Source organism: Cariama cristata, unplaced genomic scaffold, assembly GCF_000690535.1.
Source record: "Cariama cristata isolate BGI_N322 unplaced genomic scaffold, ASM69053v1 scaffold14420, whole genome shotgun sequence".
Taxonomy (NCBI): domain Eukaryota; kingdom Metazoa; phylum Chordata; class Aves; order Cariamiformes; family Cariamidae; genus Cariama; species Cariama cristata.
In genome coordinates, this window is record NW_009594183.1 from 19,401 (window position 1) to 32,642 (window position 13,242).

Genomic DNA, 13,242 nt, shown 5'->3' on the forward strand with positions numbered 1-13,242 from the left:
CTTAATAACCTTATTTCAAGGCAAAAACCCCAACTTTTATGAACAGAAAATAATACTCAGTCTTTAGGGCAGAAATATTTTTGTTCTTAATGACTGACTGAAATGATTAATACAAACCAGTTTCTTCTTTTTTTTTTTTCCTCTTTTTCCTTCCAAACCAGACTTCATTGCTTTGTTATGGGAACAGAATGGAATAAAATCCTTTTTTTTTTTTTTATTTGTGTGTTTTCAGGCTCGGATAGCATTTTTACAAGGGGAAAGAAAGGGTCAAGAAAATTTGAAGAAAGATTTAGTGAGAAGAATAAAAATGTTAGAATATGCATTAAAACAAGAAAGGTAGGTACACAAATTTTTCAGCTTTTATCTGACCTGGACGACTTTACAGACTAAAAGGAATTCCATCACGTTATGTAAACTGTATTTACTAGACAATTCTGTGTTCCTTTATGTAAAATGTCTTTATGTTGGTCATCTTCACACTTTGTTTTCTGATAAACTTTAGTGTCTGCTATAATAAAAAGTTCCATAATTTTCAAATTGCTTGGACTCATGTCTTAAACATACAAAGTTCACATTGGACAGTTTCCCTTTTCTAAGTTAGAAGAATTGGTATGCTAAGTAAGAATAAAAGCTCCAAAAATGTTTATACCTTATTACTGTACCTTTACTTGCTCTTCTGTGGTATTAAACTGAAAGGATGAGAAATATTGTTCTCTTGATTCCATACAGCTGTTTTATGTGTTGCATGATGCAAACTGTATTTTGTGGCAGAATGGAATCCTTTAAAAGTTAGTAATACATTTTGAAGTATTGTTTTTTCATGTGGTAGATGCTACAATTTCTAGTCTTAGTAGGTGCATTTTCTGTAGCATTAATTTAATGCTTTAAAAAATTAAAATTCCATTCAGTCTGTGCATGCTGATGTCCTTCAAACCTACGTACTCTTCTGTTACCTGGTTATTTCATTTGACCAAAATTAGTAGTTAATTTTGCAAAAACACTAGGAAAATAATCTTGTCATGTGCCTGTACTTTCAGCAGTGGACTCAATTCTTATATTTAATTTTATCTTGCTCTTAAAAAGTAGCTCAATCCAACAGTGTAAACACCTTGAGGATCAGGCAACAATGTAGGTAACCTTTGTTTGTTTATTTTGATTTAAGGGGAACATTCCTGCCAGACTAAACTTACAGTTTTGTAGCAAAGTGTAGTGAGGCTTCACCTGGACATTTTAAAGTTAATTGTCCAAGAATAAGTGTGTCTAAATATATTTTTCATTATGAATTATTACTATAAGTGACTAGTACGGAAGTAACTTGGATTACTTGGTTTCATGTTAACAACTAATGTTTTGGCAAGGATGGCTGCATACCTCTGTGTGAAGTGTCCAGTATACAGGTGCTTCAGAAAACAATGTATATTCATACAGAAAGCCGTATCAGCACATCATATATTGTCTGGTGAAGTAACAGGCAGAAAGTATCTATTTCTTCATTCGGCCCTGTCCTTGAAATGGAAAGTAAGTCAAGATTTCCAACCAGTGTAAGACTAAAAGTTACATTGGTGTATCATACAGGTAATGTGTAAGTCACTCTGGATTCAAGGCAGATTAAAAATATGCAAAGTGTTGGGGTGTGTTTACTATTCCTTTAAAGAACATTGAACATATCAAAGGAACAATATGCTGTTATGGCAGACCCAAGTGTCTTGGGTGTAAGTAGCTTTCTGAAGTTGAAGGAAGACATTTTGGTTTTGACAATAATAAACTCTCTGTGTGCTGCGCAGAGACTTTCTGCAAATGCACGCCAGAAGGCTGTGAAGATTGCCTACTTGTTGAGATAAATCAGAGGCAGTTAATTACAGCTGGAGTGTAAAGACATCACATAACAGAATGCAGAATTTGAAGATGAATGGCATTGGTGAAACCTTATTTCTGCTTTCTCCTGAAATGCAGCTGCCTTTATAGTTTGACTTTTCATGAAATGCAAAAATTCACCTGATGCGCAAGAAACTTGTAAACATATGTACAACAGAAACACAACAGCAGAAAGATACTGTTTGCTTTAGTTCTTGCGGCTAGTGGACACCAGCCAACACTGCATAATTTTCAAGAGGAAAATCCTTGCTTAAGTCCCAGCCACAATTCTCATGAAGGTTGCTAAAAACAGGAACTGAAACCCTGGGGTTGATTGGTGAATGTGTGGGAGGCAATGAGGAAGTTTTCTGTTATTTTTTTGCTACAAATACCCAGTAGTTTGAGGGGATCTAATTGCAAAAGTATGATGGATTGAGTAAGGAAAGCAAGGAGGTACTGACTTGTCAGTAAATCATCCAAGAATGATAGTATGTTAGTTTCTTGGTTGTTGCACTGGATGAAGACTTCAGTATAATAGATGTTTTGGTTTTTTTGCCATTGTTCCTCTGAGTGAAGAATCACAACTAATGAAAAGAAACCAGCCCCAAAATAGATTCTGAGAATTTCGGGTCTGAAAATTGTTAACAGAAATTTTCAGTGTTGCACTTGATTCCCCTGACCCCCTTTCTCCTCCTCTTGTTGCTGACTCCCTGATGCTGTCAAAAAGTTTCATGCAGTGAAACATCAGATTATAGGGAGTCAGAAACAAACTCATTCAGACGATGGTGACTGTCGTGATTTCTCAGAAAAAGGGTATGAAACAGAACATCAGTGTGTATGATTAAATAAAATGCAGTAGTAGTTACAAAACAGTTTGATATTTATAGTATTTATCTCTAAGTGTGTGTGCAATGTGTGATAATGTTTTAGAGAAGTAAAATGTTGTTTATAATTTTAATGTCCTTAAATATTTTGGTAGTACCAATTATGTATGTATATATATGGGATTTTTTGTTTGTAGCTAGTGTATATTCCTTTATGGTGCTTTGAAGACCTAGCCAGATTGCTTCTGTTGTGTACTCTGAGCCATTCTACTGCAAGCTTCATTAGCATAGTGCTGTGCTTTGTTAATAAGACTTGCTGAGGTCATAAAACTGTGGCTATATTTTGACTTCATGGGGTTTGGACTGGAGCTGGCTTGTATCCTTGCAACTGAGTGGTAGGATTCAGCAGTTAAATAACAGCAACCAGTTAAACCAACTTAGGGCATTGTTTCTCCTTACTTTTTTACTCATGGAAGCCTAACCTTAGAAGAATAGCAAGTCAGTGCTCAAAGAATTCAAAAGACGCCTCTTGTAGAATTCAGTTACTGTGTGGTAACTGAGTAATGTTGGTACCGGGGGAGTAACATCACTGACTTGTCAACAACACTGTAGCTTGTTAGTGATTTTTAAGATATGTAATATTTACCCTTGTTTGTGTGACAATATGGAGAGGAATACCTGTGCAAACATATAGTTTATTGGAGTTAAATAAGATTAATTTCTTACTGTAAAATTCAAGTTGAGCATCAGATGTTATGTGAAAGACATAATTGATCTCATTACATGCAGCGATGTTTTGGCTTATTTGTAGTGGCTAGTCATTGCTATAATTTTAGATCAGATATATCATTATCTTCTCTAATGAGCAATTAAAGCAGAATTTTAATGTTTTGAAATTATAGCTCCAAAATGGAACAATTGCCCCTAAATAGTATTTGCCACAGCTCTAAATTGAACAGATTTATATTGGCTTTTCAATTACAGTGCTTTATTAGCTTCACATATGAATTGAGCAGAAACATTTTGTCACCTTTATTTAACGTCATAGTTTCTTAATTATTTTCATTGTGGTTGTTTTTGTTTTTTACCCCCAAATGGTAAAGTACTTTATAGGGCATATAAATAATAGTATGTACACTTTATCTGGAAAGCTTGGTGGAACACTGCCTTATTACAATGTGGAACAAAGCTTTGTGTCTCAATTTAAAGAGAACACCTAGGGTAGGCAATCTTACTAGTGCACAGCTGAAATATGAACATATTCACAAATAATTAAAAGGTTATGATTCTATTTAATTGACACTCAGGCAGATTCAGGTCACACAAATACCTAGTCTTCAGGAGCCTTAAAATTTTTCGGTTACAGTGTAATTGCTATGAAATGCAGGGTTTTATCTTACCATAAAGGGTCAATAGTGCCATCTACTGACTGTTCCCAATTGCAATTTTAGCAGAAACTTCTGTAATTTAGAAGAAAATCCTCTATACCATCAAATATATCAGGCAGCACTTGAGATGAACTTTTACCTTCAGATTTGGAAAAACTTGCAGTAGTGGCTTAGCCATTTGAGAAGATTTGTTAGAAATCCTTGGTTTTGTCCAGCATGGGTTCCATTGTGTATCTTTTTTTGAAGTTTCATATTTGAGAGGAGTCTTTAAAATTGGTGGGAGCTAGATACGGTTCAGTTATTCTTAAAACTTTGGTCAAACGTTAAAACTAAAATTATGAAGACAGCTGTATTTTGTAGAAACTTCTTTAAAATGTGGCTGCTAATGTTTTTACAGAGATCTTTCACTTTTGCTTTACAGCAGAATATCTAGAGTTCTTTTCCCTGAGATTTTGACTATCTTTGCAAAGGTTTTATGAGGCAAAAGTTGAACTGTGAAAGGTCTATGATAACATCAGAGAATTCCAGGATATAGGTCTAAGTAGTTCGTGTGGTATTCCTGGAGGTAAAGGGAGCTGAAGACATTTTGATAGGCAGCTTGGGTAGAGAATAAGATTTGGAAGGCTCATGCTTACCTGCATGGAAATAGTATCACGGAGACCAATTTTTTTAAAAGTGATGGAGAAGGAGAGGTTAGGGGATCAGAGAGCAGGAGATGGAAAGGAGCGAGGCACGTTTGCATAGGTGGACTGAGCAGGAATTGGAAGCTAAGCCTCCAGTCAATGATGAAGAGAAAATCAGTAAGGGAATACATGTGATGAGGGAAACTAGCACTCTAACACGGGTGTTCAGAGGGAAAGATCTCTATTGTAAGCAAAGACAGAGCAGGAGAGAAATTGAAGTGGAAATTGAAGGTGGCAAATAGGCAAGAATTCCAAATGTGAAGTTCATTCATTGTAGTGCAATTGACTAGCTATGACAGTGCTACAACTGAAAAAATAATCCCTACTAAATAGTTGAACCTACTGGTTTTTGAAAGGTTCTCTTAGTAGCTGACACATATGGAAAGAAAAAAACACGTTCTTGGAAAACATACTAAACTCTCATCTGTAGTTATTTGATAATTGTGAATAATTGTATAAAGATTATCTCAAAACTGTGTTCTTGAAGGACTAGAAATAATTGTATGATGCAGTAATTATCAGAACAGTTTTATTTGGATGAATTGTATTGTGTTAGTATAATTGTTTTAAATGGGAATAGTAGAATGTTTTGAGTTCATAAAAGCATTGTATGCTAATTTGTTAAACATTTGCATACCTTTTCAGGGCAAAATATCATAAATTAAAATATGGCACAGAATTGAATCAAGGTGACTTGAAAATGCCAACTTTTGAATCAGGTAACTTTTTTACAATAGCCTGTTTTAGTATAATTTGTTCATACAAATTTTAGATGTGCGCTGTTCAATGTATTGCAGCTTTCAGTCTTCCACCCGCCTTCCCTTAGGTGTGTTATAGAGAAGATGTCTAGTAAATGTTTGGTATTGGATAAATATATTTAATCTGAAAATCAAGATTAATTCACCTTTCCTTTTTTAAAGAGCTCTGAATGTTGAAGAAAGCTTTACATAAGATTACACAATTCCTTAGTTAGCTACTGCTTCTCATTATTTCTTAAAGTACCCTTTCTTGAAGGACTTATTTTTTTGCTATTGTACCATCCATCCAGAAGGAAAGTGTAAGTGCAGAATAAACTTAAATACTGTTGGTTTTTGATGCTTTTATAGGTTGCTAGGTTTTTAAAGAATGAGGAAAAAAAAATTTTACTGCATTGGCCTGGAAAAAATGTTGAACTTCTGTTTTTATCTTAAATCAAGGAAAAAAGTCTGATTTTTTTTCTCCTAGGCTATCCTTATTGGTACTCTGGACTGCATCTGATTTTGTGATGTAGATATAAAATTGATTCTAACAGTTCTGCTCTTCACAGTATTGCAGATAGAAGAAAGGATTTTTCATAACAACATTGGACTATTTAATGAGCAGAATTGCATGTGGCTTCTCTTGAAATGTAGGTCTTTGGGAGGTTGCACTTTTGGCCCATATGTGTGTAATGTGCCCTGAAATTGTGGTCTACAGATTTCTATCCCCATTCCCCCCTGCTCCTTTTTGGTTTTGTTTGTTTTGTTTTCTTCTGCTTTGGAAGTGCCACATTTTGGGTACTTTTATACCTGGATGAAACTAGAGATTATGATTCTTATTTCTTATTGGATGGGATTTTTTGTATGTGTTTAAAAGCAGTATAAGTTAGATGTTAAAATCCTTGAACTATTAGTTTGTACTATGTTTTATAGTCTCTGCCATAGTAAAAGTGCAGTGGGTCTAGATTTTAATTGTTGATAGTAAACTGATGGAATTTGTGTTAAACTTGACATGTTTGTTTTCTCCAAATGCTGATATATGTCATTGCTTCTCTTATTTTAACTATATTTTCCATGTTGCTTTCTAAGCATCTCTGCTTTGTGAAAGAGGTGTAATCTGTTTTCTTAGAAGTAACACTTCAGCTGGTCAGGGCAAGGTTTTCTTCTGTGTACAAGTTAAATATTTTTCTAGTTCCTTTTCTGCATGTAAGGCGTCAGGATTTTTTAACTGATTCTGTTCTGTTATTTGCTTGATGCTTCAGCAAAGAATTAGAAAAAAGAAAAATTTTAATTAAAAAACACTGCATAAGACTGCATCTAATTTAAAACTTAATTTAAGATTTTCTTTTAGTTTCATTGGTATCTTGTAAAAAGTAAATTGATCATAAAAACCCAAACCAAAACAAAACACAAAACCACCCAAACTAAAAAACCCACGCAACTATGACGCTGTATCTTTCAGAAGAAACCAAAGATACGGAGGTTCCTGCAGTACCTCAAAATAGCCAGTTGACCTGGAAGCAAGGCAGACAGTTGCTGAGACAGTAAGTAACATTATTCGAATACTGGTGTATTCAAGCTTTTCCCTGAAGTATGAGGAACTGTATATATGCTTACTCTATGAAACAATAGTAATTGAGGTGGGCAAATAGTAGTTAATTTTTCAGGACTTTGTAGTCTTGAGCTTCAAGCACTATAGAGTAAGGTTTTCCATAAGAGATGGGTAGCGATAAAGCTTATTTTTCCATGGATGATATAATAGTGGCATTCATTTTTAACAGTCAATACTAATTTCTTTCCTTTTCCCTCAAATATGCTTTCCTCTTTCTTTCTTCTCTTAATTCATCTAGGTATCTTCAGGAAGTAGGTTATACAGATACAATACTGGATGTACGCTCCCAGCGGGTAAGGTCTTTGCTTGGGCTCTCCAATTCAGAACCAAATGGTTCAGTAGAAACAAAGAACTTGGAACAGATCCTCAATGGGGGTGAATCTCCTTCATCAAAACAAAAGGGACAGGAAATCAAAAGGTAAGTGAAGAGATAAGAAATGCATAAAATTGAAGTATGTTTTACTTAGTCATTAATATGTATTGGTCAGTTTACATTGAACTTTCAACTCCAGAGTCTCTGAACACCTGTGAGTGTAGCTGACTACAAATGATTATGAACTTCACTGAAAAATTGATTATACTTAGGAACATAGGTATCTATATTACAAACAGAAAGGTATAGTATACATATATATCACAATATATATGATACATATATATTATATATAGGAAAATATACAGTGTATTGATGTTGAATTTATGTCATATAACCACTTTGGAGTTGTTATTTTAAGGAAAGATTCTGTTGAGTGGTGCTTTTATAATAAGGAATTGGGCAGCTGTAGAAACTTCTTCATACAACCATTTCTTGCTGTTTTGCTAGTTTTAAAGCTCTTAAGCTGTTAGGTAGCAATTGCATTTAATCTGATTAATCTTCTAAAATCTCTTCAGCAAGTAAAACTAATTCTCTCAATGTTTTTATTTATGTAGGAATTCTGGTGATGTTCTCGAAACATTTAACTTCTTAGAAAGCGCGGATGATAGTGATGAAGAAGAAGAGAGTGACATGATAGAAGATATTGCAGAAGGAAAAGAAAAGCACCGGATAAATAAGAAACACAAAGTAAAGGATATATTTTTAATTTTTTTTATAGAGATCTGGAATCCCCTTTAAAAAATAAGAAAAATATTTTCCTTCCAGATTATTGTAAATGTGTCATGTTAAAATGTTTCTTATTGTACCTTTGTTATCTGAATGGATTGTACGCAGATGCATTATTAGTAAATTTGGTGGTTTGGTTAATATATTACCTTGAAAACTTAAAAACAGCCAACCAGGCTGTTTACAAATGTGAATTAATTGCTGAGAGAACAGATTTGGCCTTCTCAGCTTCTCTGCATGCTTTGAGTCCCTTTGAGGCAAATTTAGCACAATACAATGTGCATCCTTTCTGAATTTTGGTGAAGGTAGGCACAATTGCTTAGAAGAAACCAAGTTATCTAATGGCAAAAAAAAAAAATCAGTTCCATGTCAAATACGTGTTTAATTCTTCCTTTCATGCAGCTTTTTACTAAATAAGTTAAGGGCCTAGCATAGACTTGTCTCCAGTAACCTTCTGTTTAAGGTTCAATTAAGTTTTGTTCTGATTTTTCCTCTTTAGTTTTCCATTCTGTGAGCAGCTTTCTAGGTAGGATAGCCTGTATTACCAGTCCCTTTTTAGTTTTTTCTCCTGTACTGGAAGAGTTTCCCTGTCATTGGGGTTTCTTTTTTGTAAAAAAGTTGTTTTATGAACATTGTACTGACAGTTCTATTACTTTTTGCTCAGTAGAGTATTCTGTAGCATGATGATCCCTCTGGCTGCATTGAATTTTCTTAAATAGCTAGCAGCATTAGCTCAGCTTGACGCAAGTCTTAGTCTCCCAGTTTGACTTGTCAGGAAGGGTTTTCCACCATAGCTTTGCTATTAACATGTACTTCTGGTAAATAGATTAATCAAGCACTTGGTTGAATCTTTTTTTTCTAAGACAGTAGATAGTCTGATAAAAAGATTATGTATTTTTCTATCAATAAGTTATTTTTAAAATATTTTTGAAAATTAAAATGTATTTTAAGTGAAGTAAATAAGGAAGTAAAGGAAAGTAAATATCCAAGCACATATGAAGACGTTAAACTCATTTTTTTGACTCTTGACAAAGCTTGTTTTTTATAAAAGGCAGAAGAATCATTTATAGTTACCTGTTTAAAAATTGTCCCTTTCTGCAAAAGTGTAAGAATATTTTGCAAAACATAGAAACATAACCCCATGTGGAAATTTTCTTCACCTGCAGAATGAAAAAAGACTTTTCACTGATGCCTTGATAGAGGGGTTGTTTGTTTTGTTTACAGTGAAAGGTGTGGTAGAACCAGTAAAAAGACACTTTTCTGAAAACACTGTATTTTCCAAGCTTATGCGTAACACTGAAATAGAACTGGAAAGCAAAAAGGAAAAAAGACTTCTGGACCAGTAGAAAACAGTTTGTTTGTAAAGCTTCTCTGCAGAGCTATTGATATTGCAAGAAAATCAACAAAATTTTCCCAATTGATGTCTCTTAAAAAATGAAGACTGAGATGTATGGGATTAGTTTTTGTTGCTAAACCTAGTGTTGTTATTATTTTCATTTCCTAGTGATCACTAGACTACACTGCATTCTTTCTTTTTTAATAAGCAGCTCTAGATCTGGCTATATCCAAGTGTCTTTTTCTACATTTCATGTTGAAAAATGTTTTCCCCTGCAACCAAGTACTCAGTGAGAGTAATCTATATCACTTCTAACCTAAGTATTTGAGTAGAAAATATGTTCATGATTCAAATGCTGAAAAATGTTTATCTGCTTGCAGATTGGTAATGAAGGTTTAGCTGCTGACCTTACAGATGACCCCGATACTGAAGAAGCTTTGAAAGAATTTGATTTTTTAGTGACAGCTGAAGATGGTGAGGGAGCTGGAGAAGCTCGAAGTTCAGGAGATGGAACAGAGTGGGGTAAGATGCTCACAAAAGCGTTTAGAAATAAAGTAATACTTGCCCGTAATAGTAATAAGAATTGCAGTACCTACTAAGATGGTGTGGATGTGTGGATGATTGTGGTGATCAAATACTGATGTTTAGATAATATCGTATTGGGTGCTGGAACTTTCATATATACGTATATGTTGTTGTAGCTGCCACAAATACAATTATAGTTACATTTGTTTCAGATTTTGGTTTTGATTCCAAAACTAAAAAAGGAGAGTATTTTCTTTCTCAACTAGGAAAGGCTAAGATTCTGAATGTTTTTATACCTGAATTAAATTTCCTTTCAGATCTAGATTTTTTCTTTCCCCATGTGTTTCTGATTAGGAGCTTTAAACTTTTTGTGCTGAAGTTAAAATAATTTCTTTGGTGTACTTTTAAAAATGGGCAATTAGTATATTTAGGTTTTCTGGCTGAGATTTTTAGATGTTATTGCTAATGTGGCTTGCATTAGTAGAATCAAAAAAATACTTTTGTACTGTCCCAACTTTTTATTTCTTAATTTTAGAGTAGATATCAAATTAGTAACCTACTTAGCATACTTTGACTTAATTTTATTGTGAAACAAACTCCTGGAGCCTACATGTTTCAAAAGAAGAAATTGAAAGAGGGAGAGGATTTGGGTAGGAAAAAGAATAATGAACCAAGTAATTCACATCTGCCTTGAAATGGGAAATTGACCCTCTTCGTTTCTGAACTGTGGTACAAGCAATTTTGTGGTTACATACGGTAAGTCTTTCATTGTCAGGCCAAAAAGTGCTGCTAGATCATCTTCTTTGACCATTTTATGGCATTGAGACAATGAATTTGTCATGCTTAGATAAACACTGTGGTAAGCAAAGAGAATATAAAGATCTACAGAAATCAAAGTGCTGGCACATCTTCCAGGAAGGTCATCCAGTCTTGATTTTGAAGATACCAAGGGTTAGAAACCATTCTTTCCTGGAAATTGGTATCAAAGGGTTAGTCACCTTTATTTTTAAAACTCAGTCTTATTTCTAGTTGGAAGATGAAACCAAACAAACTGTTACCTTTAGTTTTGGTAATACCTATTTGTTTTTAGAAGCATTTTAGTTGCTTGGTGTTGTTCTGCTTTGAAGGCGATGTTATTTGGTTAGTTTCATGGTCATCTTTCTATTTAGCCAAACAGGCAAATCTCTTGGTATGTCTCATAGGTCCTGAAGCCAAGGTTTTGACTTTGTTTGCAACATCCCGTCAAATGTATAGTGATGCAGAAAGTTCTGGTTCTAGCATCAGTCTTACCACTGTTGTATGTAGAAGGAAAGACAGCTTAATTCTGTAACTCATGCAGTCAAAGATTTATCCATTTTTTCAGAGCAGACTGCTGAAACTTACTGAACTAGCTTGTCTGCTGAAATTCCCAGACGTTGCTTTCCAAGATTACTTTCCAGCCTGTTAACCTCTGTCATCTTCTCAGGTAGTTACCCAGAACAGGGGATTCTGATTTGCAGTGCTGACTTTGCAAGTTAAAATTTTTCAAACTTGTTTTTCAGTAGCTCAGTTGCTGTCCCAAACCTAAAAATAAAATAAAATCTAAAAATCTATTTTAAAAATCAAATTGACCCACCACACTTTTCAGAGAGGAGTTTGAATGTCTTTTATTACAGTTTAAGTGAACCCATATCAAAAGTGAGGCAGAGCATTTTAGGAGTTTGTACACACTTGTGACAGCTTTTTTGTGACAACTGGTTTAACTGCAGTAATTCCATTGTTACCAAAGCACTCATGTCTGAGGCAAGGCAGTGGGAGAAGGAAATAAACATAAACCTGCTTTCATCTTAAAAAGTATGTGTTCTATGTTTTGCCGTATGAAGACAATATCCGTAAATTTCTTGCATATTTTGTACTAACTTACTATTTAAATGAGTCAGAAGACATACTTCCAATGCTGTAGTAGCAATCCTGTTTTCATAGTATGTCACTGATTGTAGTACAGCTGTTCTTTCAAATGGATGTTTAAGGATACAGTCTATCAGGTCTTGGGGTTAAGTGTCACCCTTTTAAAGATCAGTGTGTAAATTTGAAATATTTAAAGACAATGCTGCTTTATTAGCTATCAAAAATAATATTTAAAATATTGTCCCACTTAAATGCCTTCTAAAGTAAAATAATACATTGCCTAAACCAATCTATTTTAGCCTGTCACATTATTTTGAACTCTGTGAAACAGTTGTTACTTGAAATCTCCAGGTCCAGCCTTTTATTAATTTCTTTTTGAGGGGCAACTTCACTTAAATAAATACTTGCCATTACTTTCTAAACAATTGCATCAACCATCAACTTCAGTATTTCAGTTAAAATTCATATTTTTCTTCATAGTGTAAATGGTTGCTCTGTTCTGATTCCTTCTCAGCTTTTTTTTTCTTCCTGTTTTAGTTTTCCTGTCATTGGCATCCTTCTATCAGTTCTTACTCTTGCGAAGATTTAGGTTCTCTGGAAAAACGTTAATGTTTACATGTGTATTTCTTCAATGCTTTGATTTAGTATCTGGAAACCAAACTTCTGACGTTTAGGCTGTAAACCTATTGTCTAGCCTTGCTTTATTACAACTTTCCATACTTAATTGTCAGAGTATTATCTGTAGGTCTAACTTCAGATATGCCAAAATATTTAATCACTAAATTTGATAGTTAGATTTTTGCTGTTGGAGAGTTCTGTAAACCAGCCACTGAGTGTGGAAGTTTGGGTTGTTTCTTTCCCTTGCTATAGTACGGGTTTTTATGAACACATTCTTTTTTTGGAAGTGCCTCATTTAATATACTTTGAGTCTTAAATTATTTTCAAACATTGTGATTTAAAGTGTCCTGTCATGTGACATGTTTTACTTAAGAACACCTTAGCTTCAAAATAGTGAAAGATGAGCAAATTCAAATAGTGTTAAATAGTGTGCAGCACACTAAGAAATGTACATTTTTAGATTAAAAAATTATAAATGCCCTGTGGTAATATAGTATCATCAAGAAAAAGATGCGTATAGAATTTCTGTTTGCTTAAGCAAACAGGAATAAATACATATTGTTATATATTATGTTGTGTATTACAGATGTTACATATTATGTAGTCTTTTTGTTCTCCTTACGATTTCGATGACTAACTACATGTTCATCACTGAATTTCTCCTCTCCATGAAACA

The 13,242-nt window shown here is 34.0% G+C and overlaps 1 protein-coding gene across 1 annotated transcript in view; it reads left to right on the forward strand.

Moving 5' to 3' along the window:
* Nucleotides 1-235: 235 nt before the first annotated feature.
* Nucleotides 236-13,242, forward strand: part of STRN3 (striatin, calmodulin binding protein 3) — a 49,472-nt gene continuing 36,465 nt past the window's right edge. The window contains exons 1-6 of the mRNA XM_009697134.1: nucleotides 236-336; nucleotides 5,395-5,468; nucleotides 6,949-7,030; nucleotides 7,337-7,516; nucleotides 8,029-8,161; nucleotides 9,917-10,058. Of these exons, the coding sequence (XP_009695436.1) occupies nucleotides 308-336; nucleotides 5,395-5,468; nucleotides 6,949-7,030; nucleotides 7,337-7,516; nucleotides 8,029-8,161; nucleotides 9,917-10,058 (640 nt within the window). The 5' untranslated portion in view covers nucleotides 236-307. The remainder of the gene's footprint in view (nucleotides 337-5,394; nucleotides 5,469-6,948; nucleotides 7,031-7,336; nucleotides 7,517-8,028; nucleotides 8,162-9,916; nucleotides 10,059-13,242) is intronic.